Here is a 23977-nt window from a genome sequence, read left to right as displayed (position 1 = left end):
TATGTATTGATAATCCATTTACTCGTTTTTCTAACTAGACCTCTTTAAATACAGTCTTCTAGCTAGCAAGCCCCGGTACTTAAACGGCGTAACTCTAACTGTCCCAAGGTAGCAAAATTCCTTGTAGCACAAGTAGCTATAACTGAATGAAAAACAGAAAATAATTGAATCTAGTTAACATCATTCAAAAGGAATTATTACACCGTATTATACTTGAACATAACTGCTGATTCCATATTAAATAGAAAGGAATACAACATATCTCAGCTATCTGCTAAGGTATAGAATGGAGATTACTCATTTTGTGGGTTCTGCAAATAATACACTATTGTCAAGCCATCTAAGTACTTTTGCTGTCTTATTTGCTTCATTGTATCCTTAAATTACTTTCAAAGAGCAAATTGATGAAGTCCTTCTCACGTATTGCGGTTGGAAGTTTACAACAAAATGGACCAACCCTTGCTATCATCTCTTGAGTTTTAGGCATCGAATTAGAAGTACATAAAGCTCTCTGAATAAAAGGATGCTGAAGTAGTTGTTCAGTTGTCCATCTTCTTAGAGGGTCCTTTATAAAACACTTGTATAAAAAATCTCTAGCAATCTTAGAAACATTACTCGGAATCACAGGTTCTTCATTCATAATCTGCCAATGCAAATCTTTAGTATCGCGACAAATCCAAACACGACTCCCAGTCATCATCTCTACCACAGTACAACCTAGTGACCATATATCATATGAATTTGCATGAAAACCACACGTTAAAGATTCTGGGGGTGCATATAGTAGAGTCCCTCGATTGCTCAATGGAGTTCCAGTCATATATGCCATTCCTTCACCAATTCTCAACGATAATCCAAAGTCAGCCAACTTCAACTTGTGCATGCCACGTTCATTCGCTTCGAAAACCAGAACATTAGCAGGTTTAATATCACAATGAACCCACCCTTTTTTATGAACATCTTGAATACCTTTTAAGAGTTGATATGCATAGAAACCTATTTCCACTTCTGACATCTTTCCTCTCTTCGAATTGATCAAATCGTGCAGTGATCCACCACATGCATATTGAAGAAACAGATTGTAAGTTGGAATATTGTTTTCAATGCTTACGTCTGCTTCAAAGAATTGAACCACGTTAGGACTACCTCTTAGAGTTTCCAAGATATGTGCTTCTCTCTGGAGTGATATTGAACGCCAAAGATCTGCACATTTTACAGCAGCAACCGAAGCACGTAACAAAAACGAATCAATTTTTACTGCATAGTATACTTTGCCGTAAGTGCCCGCACCAAGAACGGAAAGCTTTTTCCACTCCATAATTCGTCTTCTTAATTATTTTCTTCTTTCTCTATTAAGCTAAATGAATGATTGTGAAAATAACAAATGGTACATAGCTAATTTATAGAAACTCCTTAATCCTTATTTGATGTGGAAAAGGTTTTCAATAAGTAGACGTTAAGGTGCTGTTAGTTAATTTTCTTGGTATCTTTGTATTTCCAAATTGTAAAACCCTACTTTGACGAGGAGAGGGTAATTTCCTCCGCTAGCGTAGTGCTGTATTCCTCAGACATGGATTTCCTAAATGTACCATTGTGATTTCTTGTGCATTACTCAACCTTTTCCTAGTTAAATCTTGATAAAACTTTTATTTAGGGTTAATATAACAACGGCAACTACTAGTAAATATATAATTAAAAAGGATTAATTAATTAACGGTATTATTACATTCATTATTATTATTTTCTTAACGATAGGTACAATATTTTTAGTTCCTACAACTACATATTACACTCCCAAAGATAAAAAAAAACATTTATCGTGAACTAAGATATTCTACTTAAACCAAATGGAAGTTAAATTCAAAAGCACATATATGTAAAAGTAATGATATTTATAGTTGTAATTATAGATAATGTAGTCTCTTTAATTAAAGATATTTAAATCAATCAGTTCAAATATTATGACTAATTAAATTTAAATTTCCAAAAAACACTAAGTTTGGAATATAATCTAGAAGTAAATGTTTATGGCTAAGCACTACATATACACACGAATCTACGAACGTAGCTGTGTATTTATTAGCGTAAATGTATGCACCTTTCTATGCGTATTATGTTGGTCTCACTTTCATTTAATTTGTTTTATGAACAACAAAATGGTTTTTTAGTATTTATCTTAATTGAATAGGTAGCTACAACTTAAAAGATCAATGAGATTTGATTTTTCATAAGCAAAAAAATTCAAAATTATAGATAGATAAAGTGTGTATGCACTCCAATATCCTATTTCCAGCACATTTCAAAGTAAGGTCAAGACATCAAATAATCTTATTTTAATGAAATGAATCATAATGGTTAACCAAGAATGGAAAACTAGAATATTTTATTCATTAGTAGACAAGGGTGGAGCAAGAACACATGCTACGGGTTTGACTGAACCTAATAATTTTATTCCAAATTCTATATTTCTCTTAAAATATCTATTGAGTATGTACAAATTATTAATTTAGAACCTAGTAACTTAAACTGACTAGTATTTCAATCCTAAAAAGTGATCTAAAGGCTCACGAAAAAGACAACAAACAGCAAGCAAGAACTTCTAAGCCCCCTAACCTCTCTATTTTTCAAAATAGTACTCACTTTAATCAGGTAAACTTGGAATAAAGAAAGTTAATTACATCAACCTAAACTAGTGTAATTCATCTTTACTGATAAGGCAGTGGAAAATAACACAAAGACTATGAGTCTATGACATTGGCTTCTCAGTTTGGAAAATAATGTTTTGAACAATCAAAAAGCCAAAATTCACTGGCCAAACGTATTTTTAACTAATTGTATGCAATGTTTTTTGTTCAAAGAGAAGTAACGACTCCATTTTTTTTAATTTTTAAAAGAAGTATTTGAAGTCAAGACTTCATTCATGGTGCTTTCTTTTGTATTTGCCTAATTATCAATGATCATCATCAAGTTCTTAGTTCTATAGAGCTAAGAACTTCAACCCACTCGTGTATGATTGTTTTTTTAGCAAGTGTTGTTTAAATACTTTAATCTCTTTGTTCTTTTATTTCACAAGTCATGATCTATTAAGCTATATATCCTATATCGGATCGGGAAACCGGATAGTGCGAAATTTAGCCAAACAACGTTATAATGATAATAACAAAGACAATGCAAGTTGATAATAATGGCAATTAAAGAAGATAAAGAAGACAAAAATTTAACGTGGTTCGGTCAAAGTGACCTACGTCCACAAGCGGAGAGAAGCAATTTCACTCTACCAACAAGAGTACAAAAGAGAGTACAAAATTAGAGTAAATACTCTAATTACCAAATACCCCAAGAGAATAACCTCACAAGATCACTCCAAAAGAAAGGGTTCACACAAGTGTTTCCCAACACTCACTCTCTTACAAAATACTCTATAATGAAATAAAGGAGGAGAAAGAAAGACAAGAGTAAAAAGCTCTTCAATTGGTGTGTTTTCAAATGAGGAGAAACTCCTCTATTTATAGCAAGAAATCCTTGGCCTAATAATGAATATTATGTCATGGCAAATGTCATGATCCACAAATTTGTTATAATGGATATTATGTTATGGCAAATGTCATGAACCACAAATTTGTTATAATGGATATTATGTCATGGCAAATGTCATGAAAATTTGGCCATATTATAAATCTCCACCTTGGCCTAATTTCGGCTTATTTATAGTAAATTTGATCCACCTTATCCGCAAAAACCCCAATGGGCAAAATCATTCTTCATAAACGCCAATCAAGTTCAGGCAAAGCTTGAACTTGGACACTGGAAGAGGTTTTGTGAACATGTCAGCAGGATTGTCTCTAGTGTTAATCTTCTGAATAAAGATTTTTCTTCCAGCAATGGTTTCTCGGATGAAATGATACTTTATATCAGTGTGCTTCGTCCTCTCATGATACATTTGATCTTTAGTCAAGTGAATGACACTTTGACTATCACAGAAAATGGTAATATCACTTTGGTGTAAACTGAGTTCCGCAAATAGACCCTTCAACCATAAAACTTCTTTGATCGCCTCGGTCACTGTCATATATTCTGCTTCGGTAGTAGATAAAATTACTACATGTTGTAATGTAGCTTTCCAACTAATAACGCAACCACCGAAGCAAAATACATAGCCTATCAGTGATCTTCTAATGTCAGGATCACCTGCATAATCTGAGTCTACAAAACCAATCAAAGTGTTAGTATTTCTCCCAAACTCCAAACATGTGTTTGAAGTACCTCGCAAGTATCTGAGAATCCATTTCACAACATGCCAATATGCTTTACCAGGGCAAGCCATATACCGACTTATCACGCTCACTGCTTGTGAAATGTCTGGACGTGTACAAACCATTACATACATAATACTGCCGATTGCACTGGAATAAGGAACCTGTGCCATGTACCTCTTTTCTTCCTCTGACTGCGGGGACTGAGCAGCTGATAACTTAAAATGAGCAGCAAGTGGGGTACTAACTGGTTTAGCATCTTTCATGCCAAACCTCTCCAAGACTTTCTCCAAGTACTTCTTCTAGGTCAGAAATAACGTGTTAGCTTTTCGATCTCTTTTGATCTCCATGCCAAGGATTTTCTTAGCTGCTCCCAAATCTTTCATCTCAAATTCACTTTTCAGCTAATTTTTCAAATTGTGAATTTCTGTTAAATCCTTAGCAGCAATTAGCATGTCATCAACATATAATAATAGGTACACAAATAAACCATCATTTAACTTCCGGAAGTAAACACAACTATCATACATGCTCTTCGAATAACCATGACCCAACATAAAGGAATCAAACCTTTTATACCATTGTCTTGGAGACTGCTTTAATCCGTACAAGGATTTCTTCAACAAGCAAACATGATCTTCTTTTCCTTCAATTTCAAATCCTTCGGGTTGATGCATGTATATTTGTTCCTCAAGTTAGCCATGTAAGAAAGTTGTCTTAACATCAAGTTGTTCTAATTCCAAATCATACATGGCAACGAAGGCAAACAAGACACGAATAGAGCTATGTTTAACAACATGTGAGAAAATATCATTAAAATTAACTCCTTGTACCTGACTATAGCCCTTTGCAACTAATCGTGCCTTATACCTCGCATCTTCAACCCCTGGAATGCCATCCTTTTTCTTGAAGACCCATTTGCAACCAACAATTCTTTTTCCTGATGGCGGCTTCACAAGAGACCAAGTACCATTCTTGTGGAGAGACTTAATTTCTTCATTTATTGCAATCAGCCACTTGGCTGAGTCAGCACCAGAAACTGCTTCTGAATATTTTGATGATTCTCCAATTTCTTCAGTTTCCTATGCAACTGAAAAAGCAAATGCAACATAATCTCCAAACCTTAATGGTTGTTTACCTTCTCTTCTTGGTCTATGTTTGGCTATAGAATACTCCTCTTCTTCTGGTTCAACTTCAGGAGTCTCAACTTCAGGAATTTCAGCTTCTGTCTCAACTTCAGGAGTTTCAACTGTATTTTGCTCCAAAGTTGATGAGCTTGGCTCAGAAGGAATGCCAATCTCAATCTCCACCTGGTTCTGTGTACTCTTTCCTTTATCTGTATTACAAGAACTAGAAGACTCTTTTCTAGAATGTAACATAGAGGATTCATCAAAGGTTACATCTCTGCTAATTATAAATTTTGGTGCCGTGGGATCAGGATACCATAGTCGGTATCCTTTCACTCCAGATGCATACCCAAGAAAAATGCACTTTTAGCCCTTGGCTCTAATTTTCCATTATTTACATGCATGTATGCAAGACAACCAAATATCTTTAAATCAGAATAATTAGCAGGAGTACCTGACCACATTTCTTTTGGAGTCTTAAAGCTCAAAGGTGCAGAAGGAGCTCGGTTGACAATATAACAAGTTGTAGAGATAGCTTCTGCCCAAAAGACGTTTGTCAACCCAACATTTGAAATCATACAACGAGCCCTTTCCAAAAGAGTTCTATTCATCCTTTCTGCCACACCATTTTGCTGAGGTGTCATTCTCACAGTACGATGTCGAGCAATTCCTTCATTCTTGCAAAATTCGTTGAATTCATCATTACAAAATTCCAAGCCATTATCTGTTCTAAGCCGCTTAACCTGTTTTCCTGTTTGCTTCTCAATCAAAACTTTCCATTTTTTGAAATTTAAAAAAACATCACTTTTATTTTTCAGGAAATAAACCCAAACTTTCCTTGAATAATCATCAATGAAAGTTAACATATACCTGGCACCACCTTTTGATGGGTTAAGTAAAGGACCCCAAAGATCTGAATGAATGTAATCCAAAGTACCTTTTGTTCTATGAATCGCTGGAGATTTGAAACCGACTCTTTTCTGCTTCCCGAACACACAATGTTCATAGAACTCCATATTTCCGGTACTTTGGCCACATAAGAGACCTCTTTTACTGAGGATGGAAAGACCTTTTTCACTCATATGCCCCAATCGCATATGCCACAATTTGATGATGTCAGAATCTGATTTATCTGATATTAAAACTGCAGCAGCACCTGTAACAGTAGATCCCAAAAGAGTATACAACGTACCATATCTGCGTGCTTTCATGATCACAGGAGCACCATGAGAAAATTTTAAAACTCCACCTTCACCTGTGTACTTGCACACAAGAGATTCTAGAGTGCCCAAAGAGATGAGATTTTTCTTCAAGTCAGAAACATTTCTAACATCGGTGAGAGTTCTCACCACACCATCATGCATTTTGATTCGGATTGTACATTTTCCAATAACTTTGCAGGCAACATTATTGCCCATCAAGACAACTCCACCTCCAATAGATTCATATGTGGTAAATAAATTCTGACTGGGACACATATGATAAGAACAACCCGAATCTAAAATCCACTCATTGTTAGATTTAAAACTATTATTAGTTGCTAAAAAAATAGTTCCCTCAGTCTCATCAGCATCTACACTTGCTTCGGCAGTGTCAGTATTTTTGTGCTCATTTTTTTTTCTGTATGCTTTTCTTTGTTTTTCAATTTAAAGCATTCAGAAATAATGTGACCTTTCTTATGACAATATTTGCACATGACATTTCTGTATCTGGATTTTGACCTTGATTTAGGTTTCTCACTACTTGAATCTTTCTTATTGGATCTACCTCTTATGAATAAGCCTTCCCCTTGGTTCCCACTAGTTTCCCCAGTAATATCTCTATCTATTTGTTCTTTTGATTTCAAAATAGATTTGATATCTTTATAAGAGATATTATCCTTTCCATAAAGCATAGTATCTCTTATATGTTTAAACGATTGGGGTAAGGAAACAAGCAATAACTCAACTTGATCCTCATCTTTGATTTCAGCATCTATGTTACTTAAATCCATAAGAAGAGAATCAAAAGTATCAAGATGTGTAAGTATAGAGGTACCTTCAGCCATACGAAAAGTGTAGAGTTTTTGCTTTAGGTAAAGCCTGTTTTCTACTGTTCTTTTCATATATAGGGTTTTAAACTTTTCCCATATGCCTTTGGCTAAGCTTCTGCTGTAACTTCACGCAAAACCTCATTTCAAAGATTTAAAATAATACCTGCTTTTGCCTTTTTGTCTATGACGGTAAATTCCTCGTCCGTCATTTTATCTGGCATCTTTTCCTTTCCTTGCAGTGCCAAATCTAAGCCATCCTGAATTAGGATAGCTTCCATCTTTAATTGCCACATTCCGAAGTTTTTACTTCGGCCAAATTTATCAACATAAGACTTTGTTAGGGTCATTTTGGCTTTTTAAACTAACCTGGTTAGATCTGGCTCTGATACCAATTTGTTAGGATCGGAAAATCGGGTAGTGCGAAATTTAGCCAAACAACGTTACAATGATAATAACAAAGACAATGCAAGTTAATAATAACGATAATTAAAGAAGATAAAGAAGACACAAATTTAACGTGGTTCGGTCAAGGTGACCTACGTACACAAGCGAAGAGAAACAATCTCACTATACCAGCAAGAGTACAAAAGAGAGTACAAAATTAGAGTAAATACTCTAATTACCAAATACCCTAAGAGAATAACCTCACAAGATCACTCCAAAGAAAGGGTTCACACAAGTGTTTCCCAACACTAACTCTCTTACAAAATACTCTATAATGAAATAAAGGAGGAGAAAGAAAAACAAGAGTGAAAAGCTCTTGAATTGGTGTGTTTTCAAATGAGGAGAAACTCCTCTATTTATAAAAAGAAATTCTTGGCCTAATAATGGATATTATGTCATGGCAAATGTCATAAAAATTTGGCCATATTACATCCTATTTTCATTTTGAATTTTATGCATCAGAGAGCTATAAAACACTAAAATCATACAAATATGAGATTAAAGTTGCATCTATTTATAAGGCATTTGACAGTAACGTTTGCATTTGACAGTTACGAATTATATATGTCGCATTTGACGATTACGAGTTACATGTCGCATTGACGATTACGATTTGTATGTCACATTTGATCGATTTATATGTCGAATTTGAATGCATCGCATTTGATTATTGTGACTTATATGTTGTGGTTGATAATTGCGAGTTAAAAGTTGCATTTGGTAAGTGCAAATTATTGGTTGCAATACTCTAGAGTCCCAACCAGTCTCTCCTCCGAATTCCATAATGACGAATCTGCATTTCTGAATCTCCTGTTGGAGCTGAGATGTGATGGAAGCCTTTGTTGCTTTTCCAATCCCACCTTCAAATGATTTGCAAAGTTCGAAAAAGATTAGGCATCTTGTATTCCAATTATAACTTTGTTCACTTGATTAAGTTATCGATTTGAACTTTTTCTTATGTTTTCTACTTTCTCATTAAAAGCTATATATAAAGGTTTTCTGTAGACCTATAGTAATCGAAACCTATAATAATTGAAACATTAGTGTAAGATATGTGAAAATCTTATTAATCAGGGCGTCTTTTGTCTTGTGCTCTAAAAAATATGGATTTTTTGTTGAACATTGTTTGCATGCACTTCATTTTTTTTTTTGTGAAAGAAAATCTTTATTAATCCCTACCAGACAAGTTATTTACATGTGATATTTCCAATCCATAATCTATAAGCTATCCTATCTAGCTCAAGTCTAAAATGTATCATTCTTCTCATCTCCTTGCACATCCCTACTAGGTAGGTTTGCCCAGTTAGAAGCTTTTTCACTAACTATACAATTTGTTAATCTACTCTGTTTCTTTCCTATTCTTCCGGTTGACTGCTATGAGTTGTAATATGTATTTGCTATCCTCTTTTATGCTCTTCCACATCTTTGTTGGCAATGGTACTTTCTGATTCCATAGTGCTTCATTCCTAGCTCGCCATATCCCATACATTACTGCTGTGATAATTGAGGCCACAAATCCTCTGCATATTATACATCTTCCTATTGTCCTCCAAATATTCTGCATATCTGGTTACTTCAATATTATTCCCAGCCAATTGCATAGTTCATCAATGCACCTTCTGGAGAATTGACACTCAAAGTATAGGTGATGGACTGTTTCATCCTACATTCTACATAGTAAACATGTTTTCTCCTGACTCATTCCCATCATATGCAATCTATCCCTTGTAAGCAATCTCTGTCTCATGATCAACCAGCCTATAAAGCAATGTTTGGGAACATTCAATCTATTCCAAATCCATTGTGCATATGGCCATTTAGGTGTTGTTCCTCTTCTCTATTGGTACCCATCATTTACTGTGTATGTTTTCACTTGCCCCTTCAACCTTTTTTGTTCAAAACCTGCAGCAAACACTGTTTTTATATCACATATTTTCTTTCAATATCATGCACTATCTTGAGGTGATTTGTATTGCCACCAGTCCTTGCCCTTTATATATATGTGATTTACCGATTTAACCTACAATGAATCATTTTTTTGTTTTATATTCCATACATATTTTGCCAATGCTACTTCATTCCATACCAAGCATTCTTGTATTCCTAATCCACCTTCTCTTTTTGGTCGGCATACTTGGTCCCAAGCTACCAGTGGTGATTTGCTTGTGACACTCTTCCCATCCTATAGGTAGTTCCTACATATAGCTACAATGTCCTTCATGACCCTTTTTTGTAGTAAGAATATGAATGCCCAGTATGAGTGTAGGTGCATCAACACAGAATTTACCAATTGAGTTCTCTATGCATATGACAAATTCCTGGATGGATGACAGAATTTACCGATGGATAATCTCTTTTACTGAATAGAATCATATCATCCGCAAAGCAAAGATGAGTCAGCTTTAATCCTTTGCATTTTGTATGAAATGCAAATTCTTCCTGCTTAGCAACATGCCTCATGATGCGCGTGAAATATTCCATACATACCACAAATAGTAAAGGAGAGATTTGATCCCCCTGTATTAATCCTCTCTTCCCCTTTATTTTGCCACAACATCCACCATTTAAATTTATGCTGTAACTAGTTGATGTAATACATGCCATAATCCATCTTATGAAGGTCCTAGGGAAGTTTAGTGCATGCATCATTTCCTCCACAAATTTCCATTCAATGGAGTCATATGCTTTCTTCAAATCCACCTTAATCAAACAGTTTTTAGTGGCTTGTTTCCTATTATATAATCTGACCAAGTCTTGACATATCAAGATGTTTTGTACTATTGTTCTCCCAACTACAAATGCACTATAATTTTGTGATATGATTTCTGGCAGCACCAATTTTAATCTGTTACACAATATCTTTAAAATTATCTTATACACCACATTACTTCATGCTATAGGTCTATAATCTTCAACTGTTACAGCATGAGAGGATTTTGGTATGAGGGTGATCACTGTACTATTAAGGGCATTGAGCATTTTCCCAGATTGGAAAAATTCCAGCACAGTTGCATTGGCATCTTCTCCTACATTGTTCCAACTATCCTTGAAAAATTGACTTCCATACCCATTAGGGCCTAGTGCCTTTGTCCCTTCTATATCCCATAGTGCATCTTTAACTTTCTTTTGTGAGAAATTTCTAATCAACTGACTTCTTTGTTCTTCTGATACAATCTTTCCTTCTTTGACTATGTGGCTTGCCACATGATCTCTATTTTGCTGATCAGTGCCCAGCAATATTGTGTAGAAATCCCTGAAAGCATCAGCTACTGCATCTGTTGATTGAACTATTTCTCCTTGCATGTTCTGGATTGTGAATATTCCGCTTGCTGCTCTTTTTGCCTTAATCACCGAGTGAAAATAACTTCCGTTCATGTCTCTATATTTCAGCCATTATTTTATTTTTGCTTCCTTCCAGTATATGTATTGCTTTGTCACCTCTTTCTCCTCTTTGTATAGGAATTGATTCCTGGGGTCTTTTTGTATTTTCTCTTGACACTCCATCAGCTTCTTCATACTTTCATCTTCCTGTTTCTCCACTTCTGCAAACTTGTCTTTATTCAACTTTAGCAGTACTCTTTTAAGCCTGTTTAATTTCCCAACCACTCTAAACATGCGTGTCCCCTTTATTGGTTATCTCCAGCTTCCCTCCACTCTTGTCATGAAGGAATTGTCCATACTCCACATGTTGTAGTATCTAAATATCTTCATCTTAGGTGTGCCAGTCCCCTCCCATTTGATCATTGTAGGACTATGATCATATTCTGCTGCTGGCATATAGTGAACCTCAGATGCTGGTAGTTTATTCACCAGTCTATGTTAGTGATTACACTGTCAATCCTGCTTAGCACTCTATCCTGTCCCTCTTGCTTATTGCTCCATGTATAAAAGCACCCCGATGATTTCAGTTCTTGTAGTTCACACTGTTCAACACACTCCTTAAACTCCCTTATTTCTGTATAAGTCACCTTACTTACCACTCTATCCTCTTGATTGAGTATAGAGTTGAAGTCTCCCATAATTGCACATGCTCCTACCATTTGATTAGCTAGCATCTTTATGTTTCTCCCACAAGTCAGACCTTAGTGCTGGATCATTGAATCCATATACCATTGTCACATTAATCACCTTCCCTGTACTACTGTGAGTAATGATACTATGTACGAGTTGTTCTGTCACCATTTCCACTTTTATAGTGAAGATCTGAGGCCTCCACAATATCTATATCCTTCCTGCATTATGTTTAGAATGATTTAAAGTATAAGACCATCCTGTACAAAGATTAAGAGCAGCTTTATTTGCCTTAGCTCTCTTAATTCTTTTTTCCAAGAAGTGTCCAATGTGGATAAAAATGATGTTTCTGCCATGACATTGACATTGTAGGTGTGTCTAAATTGTTGTAACCTTATGTATGTAAGAGGTCTAAGCGTATTATAAAGTAATATTCTTATAGCAAGAGTCATTATAGGTACTATTGAATTAGTTCACTCTAATGTACGAGGCGCCTAATACCTTACTCTTTCATTATCGCGTTGCAATGATTTTTGTGCTAGATTCTATTTTTTTGCTTAAAAATAACTTGTCGGTCTTATGTCGGTTATATTGCAGCTAACTATCTTCGTGTCATCTTTTCTTCTCTTGAGTGTCTTGTACATGATCAATGATGTATGTTTAGGCTATAAAAATGCTATACCAACAACTTTTCAGTCCTTTTCTGGTTATTCTTTTTCCAGTTTTCATCCTCTAGAAGTATAACACTTCTTGTTCTTAATTAGTAGTCACTTAGGACCCGTTTGGCCATAGATTTTGTCAAAATAAATTTAGGTTTTATTTAAAAAATACATGTTTGGCCATAGATTTTGCCTACATTTTGGCCAAATCCCAATAGCTGGTTTTGGGCCAAAATATTACTATTATATTTTTTAAAAATTGCCCCAAATTTTTATATTTTATAAAAGATCCCACCATTTATTATTTTGTAATGATGTTACTTCGTCTTCTCGGTCATCTGATAGTGTATCATGTAGTTCATTATAAAAATGATAATTTTGAATGAAATTTATTTATGTTGAGGACTATGGTTTGCGATAATATAATGAATGTTATTGATAATGGTACTGTTGGGTATTTGTGATAGTTTTTAGAATTTGTGGGTATAAGTCATATTTCATGTTTTTCCAAACCAAACTTCACCCAAAACAGATGTCCAAACACATTTTTATCTTCAAACTAAATTTCATCCAAATTAGATTTTTCAGAATAAATTTGGAAATCTATGACCAAACGCTAGCTTAAACTCATGCTCTATTGTGATTGCCTACTCAAATCAAACTAAATTAATTGATTCTCTTTGGCCGGCCTTCGCTATATAAATTTACACACTTATGTCATGTTCACACTTATATAAAATTATACACTTTTGACAAGAGTTGGTTGCTCTAGTGGTGAACACCCTCCACTTCCAACCAAGAGGTTGTGAGTTCGAGTCACCCCAAGAGCAATGCGGGGAGTTCTTGGAGTGAGGGAGCCGAGGGTCTATCGGAAACAGTCTCTCTACCCTAGGGTAGGGGTAAGATCTGCGTACACACTACCACACCCTAAGGTAAGGGTAAAGTATGCGTACACACTAACATCTCAAAACCCCACTAGTGGAATTATGCTGGATTGTTGTTGTTGTATTTTTGTTCACACTACTTAAAGTTCTCATTAATAAGTTGTACGTCAATAATTACACCCGCGACTTGTCAATTTAGAACATCAACTCCCGCTATAACAGCAAGGCGAAATTTTTTTAATTTCTGATCTATTCTCTTGAGCTTTCTACATTTAAAAAATAATATTAAAATAATGGTAGCATTAACTTTGAACAACTGGGAGAGAGGAATTCAAAGATACGTTGATAAACATTAGAATTTGATAAAAATTTATTATTATAATACTATAAGAGTGAGGTCATCTTGCTTGGATCGAGTGGCTTATATGGCATAGGCTCATCAAACTCACTAATCTCATATATTCTCTTGTCTGCCAATTACTTAATTCCTTGGGACATGAACAGATCAACGTTATCCTTTCTGATATAAAATATCACCAAAAGTTGTGCGTTGGATTTTTTAAGGGACTGTTGTTTGTACTTCGTTTTTCTTTTTTTCTTTTAGAGAGATGACTCTAGAGCTAAGAATTATTGATAATTACATCTAAACAATATTTTAAAGATTAAGACCCACTTCATAATAGATAAAATCCCTTGCATTAATTTCACATACACTACAACATTATGTATATATAGTTACGGATTTTTAACTTCAAATTTGGAAACCGTGGCTAGTACCTAATAATAGTTACTCCCCTGTTCCAATTTATGTGAACCTATTTTCTTTTTAGTTCGTTCCAAAAAGAATGATCCCTTTCTAAAATTGAAAATAATTTAGCTTAAACATACAATTCTACCCTTAATGAGAAACTTTTATTATCGAACAAATACTATGAACCCCTTTTTGACTTGTTTATGACCACAAATTTTAAAAGTCTTTATTTTTTTTAAAATACGTGCACATTAAACAGATTCACATAGATTGGAACGGAGGGAGTACAAAAATTAAAATTTCCATAGCTATTTGCAATTTTGTAAAATTTCTTTGGCAAAGTTTTTTTTTGCGTTGTGGCTTAGTTTCGTGGCAATAATTGCTTGAATAGCTAGAATGTGTTTAGTAGCTATATATGCAAAATGTTATATTGCTATTTTAAATCACTGATCTAAAGCTAATTTTAGTGACAAATATTAAGCCGCGTGCTCAAAGATCATAGATTGGATCATTATACCCTGATCTTTGATTTAAATAAACAAGTACTCTATCAATAGAATAGCTCATATTATACTGTACGTAGCTGGTTGAACAAGCAAAATATAAATAAGTATAGGATAAAAGGAAATAGATTATTATTCATTATTAACAACTTCATGTTGATATCTTAACCTTTTTATTATTAAATTATTACGCCGAATAACACGTAAATATTGGAAAAACAATGAGGAAAATTGGAAAAGCAATGTTTTTGGCTATTAAAAAAAACACGTAAATAAAACTTCAATATATAACAACTCTCCTTGCTGCCATAATTAAAACCCAAATATAGGACACAACAAAAAATATAGTACTATATATATATATAGGACAAGACGAAAAATATATAGGAAAAATTCATCTATTACATGCACCTAGCTACCAAACTTAGCCCATACGTGCATGCAGATCTAAGTAAGTCTTCTGTTGAGGAGAATTCACGATGAGTTAATGGGTTCACTAGTATACCTATTTCTCTCTCTCTCTCAATAAACCCATAATGCGAACATACTTGAGAAAGTATTTGAACTTGTTGAAGAAAGTAAGTATACTTGAAATGAAAATCAAGTTATTGCGACAAGTATGAACCCTTTAACTAGGTCTACAATATATAGTACACATTAACATTTAACATAAACTTGGACCTCGGCATATTGGCAAAAGCTCACACCTAGGAGGTAACTATTGGTTGCAATTCAAGATTAATTTGTCGTTTTGCGTTATATTTACAAAAAGGAAGTGGGGCCTTGGAGCAACGTTCAAGTCGTCTCCGTGTGACCTATAGATCACGGGTTCGAACCGTGGAACAGTGATACTTGCATTAGGGTAAACTGCCGACATCACACTCCTTATGGTGCGATCCTTCTCTGGACCCTGCGTGAACGTGAGATGCTTTATGCACCGGACTGCCCTTCTAATTAATTAAAAAAGGTGTAGTTAGCTGCTATATTTACTAAACGTTTAGCTGCTACAGGAATATAAATAAATCCGCCATTGCCCCACCAAGCTTGAAGTAGATGGAAACAAATGTTAGAGTTGATCATTTTCCCTTGGATTGACACACCCATAACGTCCGGCCATTACTCTAATTTATAGTATAAGATGGATGCATTGATTAGGTTAGAAGAGCAGCAGCAGCAGCATGAGTTGAGTAGTCACCATTTACAACAAGAATTAGACAACTCAGATATTTCACTACTCTACAGACTGTTAACAGAATCCATCAATAAACTAACGGTCCATCCCACTCTTTACCAGAGTGAGTACACGCTCAAATATAGTTAAAGTGCAGGCACTATTTTATGCAACTTTTTATTGGAGTGTTGGATTAAGAGCATACACAAACTCTTTCCATGAACTCCGTATTATGACACGGACATAAATATACATGTAAAAGAACAGTAAACTTTCAACAAATATTAAATTCTAAACCTATAATTTCAATAATACAATGTGTTCGGTCTAAGAACCTCAAAGGTTAAGCCCATCAACGTTAAATCGTGGATCTACCTCGAAGCCTAATTCATTTTTCATGGTTAAAACAAATAAAAATATTTTTTTTGAGGCGGAGAGGTATGAACCCAGGATCGATTTTATGACTTATACTAGCTCCAGTACCATATTGAATTATCTGATCATCTCATATAAAAACTTAAAACTATTCTTGATCTAGTACTCCATAGATCTTCTTTGGCTAGTACTAGTATGCATGAAGCTCATGCAAAATGACTGTTAACATAGAATTAATAAGCAATTCAGATATACTACTATACAGACTTTTAACAGAAACCATCAATTAAATAACACTCCATTCATCAACTCTTTACAAGGTACACGATGATAACAATTAAACTGCAGACATTATTCTATACCGTACGTTTTTTTTTCCCAAAGAATTCTAATGGTACAAAAAGGGCCGCCGGTGCACTAAGCTCCTATTATGCGCGAGGTTCAGGAAAGAGCCGGACCCCAAGCGTCTATTGTACGCAGTCTTACCCTGCATTTCTCCAAGAGACTGTTTCTACAGCTCGAACCCGTGACCTCCTGGTCACATGACAACAACTTTACCAGCTACACAAAAGCTCCCCTTTTAATGATACAAAGAAAGAACAAAGAACAAAAAACACAGTTCTACTGCTCGTGGTCTAGTATAATAAATATCTTATTACTAGTATGCATGGAGCTCATGCAAATTAAAGTGACTCAGCCAAAGAGTTAACTTGAAAATGAAAGACTTAAAGTGGAAGCTGATTTTGTACTGATCTGTTCCTTGAGGCCATTGGTTTCTGTTATAGGAAAAAGTGGTAGGGTTTTGAGGGGTTTATTGATACAAGGTAAAGTATTTGGACTAATATTCATCATCAAAACCCAATCTTTTCCATATGGTCTTATCATGCAATTTTCAATATTCTCAACTGGTCTTGAAATATCCATTGGATATAGGTAAGTCATTACTCGAGATGATTCATCTTTGATTCCACCCTATAATACCAAAAAAGAGTGTTAAAAAAATAAATGAGTAAGAATAAAAAAATTAAGATCTTAAAACATAGCTCGAAAGCATCATATATAAAAATACCAACGTTCACATGCATATTTTATGTTTCATTGATAGTATAATACACTATTTGTTTGTTTCTTTCTTTTCCTTTCTTTGTTTTCTTCTTTTTCTTCCTTTTTTTTTGGATGGAATGCTAGAGTTTTCTAATCATGTTCATTTGTTTCAAGATTTGAGTAGTTTGCTAAGAATCTATGAAAGAATTTGAGCCTCTAACCCAAAACTTTAAGACTGCGTGGAATGATGATCCTAAATATTAAACTTCTATGAAAATATTTAATTAACCAACAAGATACAAGTATATTCTCTAACATCATCCTGCATGTGTAATTGATCAATGAAAAAACAAACTTTTGCTTTTTCTTCTATATATATACTATTTTTTTTTTTTGAAAGATTGAAGAGTGAAGCTGAAGTGTAGAGAGAAAGTATGAGTAGGCCCGGAATTTTTTGTGTGTATAGAGAGAGAGAGAGAGAGAGAGAGAGAGAGAGAGAGAGAGAGAGAGAGAGAGAGAGAGAGAGAGAGAGAGTTTGGGAAAGTCTCAACAAGCTGAATTAGTAAGTGAGCTTTTGAGCTGAATTGAGGTTATCAAAGCCTGGATCTAATACCATATTAGAAAATTTATCCAACCAAAAATCTCAAGGCTATAAATAGAGTGACCAAGAATATATATCATAAACCTTTTCTAAAATTCTTACATAATCAAAGAGGGACAAGTTTAACTTTTTCTACTTCTTTTTCTTTTTGTGGGGAATAAGGAAGGCAAGCTTTCTTATGTTTCTTTGCTCCTCCATTTTCTGTCACTTTCAAAAACTAAAGATATAAGTTGACTAGCTTATGAAATAGTTTCCTCATGCAGAATAAAACCAAAATATAATAATAGTATTAATAATAAAACTGAATATAGGGAAGAGCATAGTATTATTTTGTGTACGTCTCTACCTCTTGAAGAAGTTCAGTAGATATAATAGGGCATATTTGGTTCACAACAGATGAAGAATTATGAGAGTAGTGATCAGTAGGGCAGTGAAAAAGATTGTTTGTGTTGGTGCTTGTGGTGGTTGTACTATGAGCATCAACAGGATATTGAGAAAAAAATTGTTGTTGGTTCATTTGGGCAAGGAGTTTTTTCTTAAGCTTCTGTCTATCTCTAGCTTTGTGGTTTTGAAACCAATAAAACACATTTTTCCCTTCAATCTTTCCATAAGAAGACAAATGGGCAGTAATATTTTGTATTTGAGTAGCATTTGGATTTCTTAAACCTTTCCTATACATTTCTTCTAAGAACATGAGTTGTTCTGGGGCTGGACTCCACCTTGTTGGTCTTGTCATTTTTTCTCTTTTCAGAAAAGACATGTTTATTTTCTTCTTTTTCTTGGGTTTGAGACTGAAAAGGTTAAGGCTTAGATCAACTGATTAAACTGTTTGGAGAATGAGGTTTTTCATAGGTATATATAGAGGAAAATGTGATAGAAGAATTGAATGAGGTAGTTTGGAATCATAATTACATTATTGAGACTGAATAAAATGTGCACCTATTACACAATAACTAGTTATTGTCAAAAATTTCACCGTTGGTCCTGCACAATTTCTTATAGGTACGTACTACCTAAAGATTAAAGGAAATACAGAGAGAGCCACCAGAAAAAGGAAGTACCAAATAAAAAGTTAGGGTTTGTCACATTTGACGCAAGAATATTAAAGGGATGATAAAGAATATGTTTTGGTCTTGGATGAGTGAAAATGATATGGACTAAAACTTAGTCTAGATTCGGGCAAGTTGGTCCGAAAGGATACTTTGAAATTAGTCGAGGGCAAACTGGTCAGAAAGGATACTTTAAAATTAGTCGAGGTTTGTGCAAGCTGATTAGAAATGATGCTTTAAAAGAGTTAAGTGAGTCTGACAACACATTATAAATTTTTTATCTCAGAGGAAAATGAAATAATTCTCAGAATTAACAAAATATGAGAGTATATATTCAATAAAAGCTTCTTTCATTAGCAAAAAGAAAAAGAAATCACACAAAAATTAATTCACTCCGAAACGCCCATTAACTTCTATTACTCTGAAACGCCCATTAACTTCTATTCATCTAACAAATCAAAGAAAAAATAATTCACTCTGAAATGCGCATTAACTTGTGTCTGCGTGTGTGCCTATAGCTTATTCATACATTTTAAATAGGGTTAATTAAGTAGATACAAATGAAATTGGTTTTTTCCTCTACCTTATTTTAATGGTTGGTCGTTATAATTAAAATCAATAGACTTGATTCATCACCTAAATTCACTGTTGTTTGACTTTTTAACAACCAATAATAAAAAGATAAACGAGGACAACAACACACGTGGATTAATTTCGTAGGGAAAGAAATGAAAATTGTGATTGTATGATTTCATCATCACGATTTTTCATTCTCATTACTTCGACAAGATAGGAAGTTGGATGCATTGGATACAACATTAATAAAGCCAACGTCTCTTTTCCTTCTTTCCCTTTTAGCCAAGCTGGTGAAATTTATAACTCCAACTTCAACTTATTTGTACACTGAGGACAATCCCAACAGTTTCCCAGGAAGAAGGTGAACTAGAAAAGTTTATAACAATGTTTCACTATCACTAGTAATCCAAGAAATAAAAGTCTTTCTTACCAAAAGTTTGTTTTATGTACGGAGACAGGAATTTCATCAACCAGATTTTTTTAAAAAAATCTCTTGTGTCTTGAGGAATTGAAATATAGATAAAAAACTTTCTTGCCTATATAAACAATACTATAATTGTAGTATTATTTTTTAGTAAACTCATAATCCCTATAGGTTTGAGAACATGAGCGGCTCAATGATATTTGTGGCCTAAAACAAACTTTATTAAGAGGCCTTAAGAAGACTAAAGCAATATTTATATTTATATTTATTTATAGATTTATTTTTTATTTAATTTTTTAAAAAAAATGTTTTTGACATTCAGAATTCTTCTTTTTCTTTGGTTTCATTACCATCTAACTCAAAAAGATTGGAGACTTGTTCATTTAACAACACTTCCCTATACCTTTTTATTTAACTTTATCTATTGTTTGGTAGAAATTTATTAAGAGTAACTTTTTGAGATTGTATCAAAGTTATTCATATTTTGTTGTTGGTACATTTAAATTCTGATTTTTTGTTTTAAAAAAAAGATAAAAAGAAAGTTAGAACGATTAAACCTGATTCTGAAAGTTGATAAATTGACGATTGATATCAAAATAAACCAATGCATGAAAGCGTTTCACTATTTCAATTTACTTACTTAAATACTTGAAAACATGAGAAGGAATATGAAAATGACGGTGCAATTCGAATTATTCAATATATTATTTTGTTTGGCAGAAAAATAATACATTTCTTTACACGTAAAGGCTCATTGCCCATGCCTCCTTCTTTAAGTTATTCTTTTTTATAACTACTTCTTTCTTTTTACAAAGAATTAAGATTTTTCTAACAAGATTCAATTGTTTTTACAAAAAATGTTAAAGACATAAAAATAATTAAAAACAGTATCTGGGGGCCCCAATTTTTGAGAGGCCTAAAGCAAGGGCCTCACTTGCTTGACCCTTGAGTCGCCCTTGTTTTAGAAACATATTGTTTAAATGGACTTGGGAAAGAAAAATTTATTGACACAAACATATGCGTAACCTATAATAAAAATCAATTAATGCACTTTCTTGATTTAAAAAGAACGTATTAATTCAAGTAATTTTTTGACTTCTTCGACTTGGGTTTCTTTTCTTCTTCAATATTTTTTTTTTTTTGTGCGTGTGTAGACTCTATTATTGAGATAAAATAAAGTCTTGTTATCTCATTAATTACCGTAAATGTAGTGGACGCCCAGCTGTCTAAATTCTCTTATTGGGTGTTTCCTTTTAGTTAGTTTCAGTTTGTAGTGAGATAATTACTACGTGTCGCAAGTCCAACCTTTGCAAAAACCGTCTTTTTTTTTGTCCTACATGTAAGGTAGGGCTTAAAAAACGGGTAAAGAAAAAATTTTCTTCCGTCGATGGTTTATCGGAAATAATCTCTTTATTTCACACAAGGTAGTAATAAGATATGCGTACACTCTCCTCCCTGAACTCACTTGTGAGATCACAATGAGTCAGTGGCGAAGCCACATGGTCATAAAGGTGGCCAACTAATCACCCTTCGTCGAAAAATTACACCGTGTACATAGGTAAAATATTACGTTTTATAGGTATATAACACATATTGAACACCCTTTGTTGGAATGCTTTTTTTCACTTCTTTTACATTTGAACACCTTGGAGAAATTCATAGTTTTGCCACTGCAATGAGTATGTTATTATTTAGGGTGAGGGTTAAATAGACCCAATGCAACCACTGACGGAGCCACATTGAACCAAGCCGGAAAATTACACTATATTGCTAGATAAATTTTTATATTTTATGTATATTTACAATACGTTGACTCCCCTTGACTTTTCGATGTATCTAATTATTTATATTTTGATACTCCTTGATGAAAATTTTGGCTCCGCCACTGAATGCAACTTATTACGCTAGTAACATAAAATATTTAACGCTATCAGTATTTTTAATTGTTTTAATAGCTTGTATATTTCTTTTTAGGTTACTAAATAAAAATATGTAAATGCTCCTCATGTTCGAAAAGAAAGATGAGCATGCTCATTCATTTACAAAAAAGTTAAAAAAAAAAAAGAGAAGAAGAGAAAATCTCTGTCAAATGCTTCTAAGGAAGGGTCGTCACATGAATATGCTTGGGTTTCAAATACCTAAATAGTGAATGAGAGGTACTGTGTTTTATCAAGTCTAAGAAAACCTCTCTTACTGTTATATATACTACGTATATTTACCCGAGCGATGCACGGATCGGTTAAAAGAAAACACAAAGGATGTAAATTTAGACTAATTAACAAAAAGATTAATTTCACTGGATTGTTTGTCTAAATTTTTTTTAGGGACCACCAATCCGCAAGAGCTGTTACAACATACTTGGGTAATGCTACACCAGTACTTGGCTTTAAAAAGGATTAGTCCACATAACATAAAAATTCAGAAATTTTTGTCTCAAGTACATTCATAATGCACAACACATTTGGTTCAAATTTTATTTCACCAAATGAAGCTTAATCAAGACGCACTAACTCTGTTTTTCTCGAATTTGGGGAGCATCTTTGCTCTTCTTTCATCAAGAGAAAGAAACTCACATGCGTTGATTGCTAAATCATCATCGAATTCAGAAATTTTATTTTATCATGCCAAACACCTCGACCAACCACACGCGTTGGCTGCTCTCTATCAAGGCATCTGCAATCCTCTCGATATTTGCAGCAATAACACTCATCATATCGACCAAAGTGTCCTCATTGCACCTCCTCTTTAAGGGCTGCTTTGAGCGCGACGATGAAGAATTGTTGTCAAAGATGACATTCAACTGATCAAAATTTTCAATATGTTCGCCCCTCATCAAGTTTACATCAAGATATGGCTGAGAAACAGATAAAAAGTTCACAGTAGGTTGCTAATGTAAATGACAACAATGTAACTTAAGACAAACTTCCATTAGTAATGAGATTTTTTTCAAGCACGAATTTATACTCATAAAGAAAAAAATATAAGTGAGAAATTACTCTTTGATTTGCTGAATTAAAGTTGCACTCTAAATACAATATAATGCTCAAAACTAAAGTCATCACATTGAGCTCCTACAGGTCAAACATCAAAGGGCATTTGAATCATTTACAATAATGTATCTAATAGATATCAATTCATTGTAACAGATTCAAGGTCCGTAATGTTACAAGGCAAGCCGAAAAGGGCAAAAATAGAGGAATGACATTAAGGTAAATATGCAAGGATGGATATAGTTAAGAGTAGATATTTTTATGGAACGACGACTCACATTAGGCGGCCACTCTGAAAGACCTTGTTCCTACATATGAAATAAATATCTGATTATAAATTGAGGTAATATTACACATCCAAATGCAATAAAAATATAGAAAGAAAGTGCAGCAGGCAGCTCCAACTAAGCTAGATGAACCTATCCCTGAACAATGAATATAAGTTTACATAACTTGGTAAAAGACAGAGTAATTTAGACTTGATACTCACAGACATGAACATGAGAGAAGTTATACGCTTCATTTGGTGAGTTAAGACTCCACTGAAAGCATAATTTGGCAGAATTCAAATTCTGAGCACTTCATAAGAAGATCATGTTTTCTCCACTATTCTGATAAATAATTCCAAAATAAAGGCCTAAAGGTTTGTTACTTATTGAGTACATGGGGTCGGTTGTACTCATAATACACTTTTGTATCTTGTGTGCAGATTTTTGGACGCTGATGTTATTGTGTATGACGGAAGCTAGCATTGATGTATTTATTTCATACTAGCTTTGTAAACTATAAATCTTAGAAGCTCATGATTTGTACTACCAGTACTTAGGAATTCTTGTATAACGGTTCAGTTGTATTATCATTTCTTCTCTTAATAAATATCGTTTGAACTGGTTTATTATTAACTGGCTTACCTATCGGGTTGGATTAGGTGCCATCACGGCTAGTTGGATTTTGGATCGTGACAAGGTGGTATCAGAACTCTAGGTTCATAGGTTCTACAAGCCATGAGCAAGTGTCTAGTAGAGTCGTGCATATCGGTATGATGACGTCCATACCAATCATCGAGAGGCTACAGGGCATTTA

At 34.0% G+C, this 23977-nt stretch overlaps 2 protein-coding genes across 2 annotated transcripts; both read right to left on the bottom strand.

The window, feature by feature from the left end:
• Positions 1 to 192: 192 nt before the first annotated feature.
• On the bottom strand, positions 193 to 1598 carry LOC107787773 (mitogen-activated protein kinase kinase kinase 20-like). Its single transcript, XM_016609381.2, has one exon. The coding sequence runs from the start codon at positions 1316 to 1318 to the stop codon at positions 368 to 370; it is 951 nt and encodes a 316-aa protein (XP_016464867.2). The 5' UTR covers positions 1319 to 1598; the 3' UTR covers positions 193 to 367.
• Positions 1599 to 16512: 14914 nt separating this feature from the next.
• LOC107787777 (WUSCHEL-related homeobox 3-like) lies at positions 16513 to 18666 on the bottom strand. The gene is made up of 2 exons (XM_016609383.2): positions 18202 to 18666; positions 16513 to 17182 (listed from the first exon to the last, which is right to left on the bottom strand). Exons 1-2 carry the CDS (start codon positions 18613 to 18615, stop codon positions 16916 to 16918), a joined length of 681 nt encoding a protein of 226 aa, XP_016464869.2. The 5' UTR covers positions 18616 to 18666; the 3' UTR covers positions 16513 to 16915.
• Between the last annotated feature and the right edge of the window lie 5311 nt (positions 18667 to 23977).

Source organism: Nicotiana tabacum, chromosome 9 (assembly GCF_000715075.1).
Source record: "Nicotiana tabacum cultivar K326 chromosome 9, ASM71507v2, whole genome shotgun sequence".
Classification (NCBI taxonomy): Eukaryota; Viridiplantae; Streptophyta; class Magnoliopsida; order Solanales; family Solanaceae; genus Nicotiana; species Nicotiana tabacum.
This window is presented reverse-complemented; position numbering and strand designations above follow the sequence as displayed.

Bases quoted from the DNA above. Each gene is read 5' to 3' on its own strand.
- LOC107787777 (XM_016609383.2), bottom strand. From the start codon at position 18,615: ATGTCTTTTCTGAAAAGAGAAAAAATGACAAGACCAACAAGGTGGAGT. The intron at 17,183-18,201 runs GTAGAGACGTAC...TTGGTATTATAG, and splicing joins CTACTGAACTTCTTCAAGAG to GGTGGAATCAAAGATGAATC.
- LOC107787773 (XM_016609381.2), bottom strand. From the start codon at position 1,318: ATGGAGTGGAAAAAGCTTTCCGTTCTTGGTGCGGGCACTTACGGCAAA.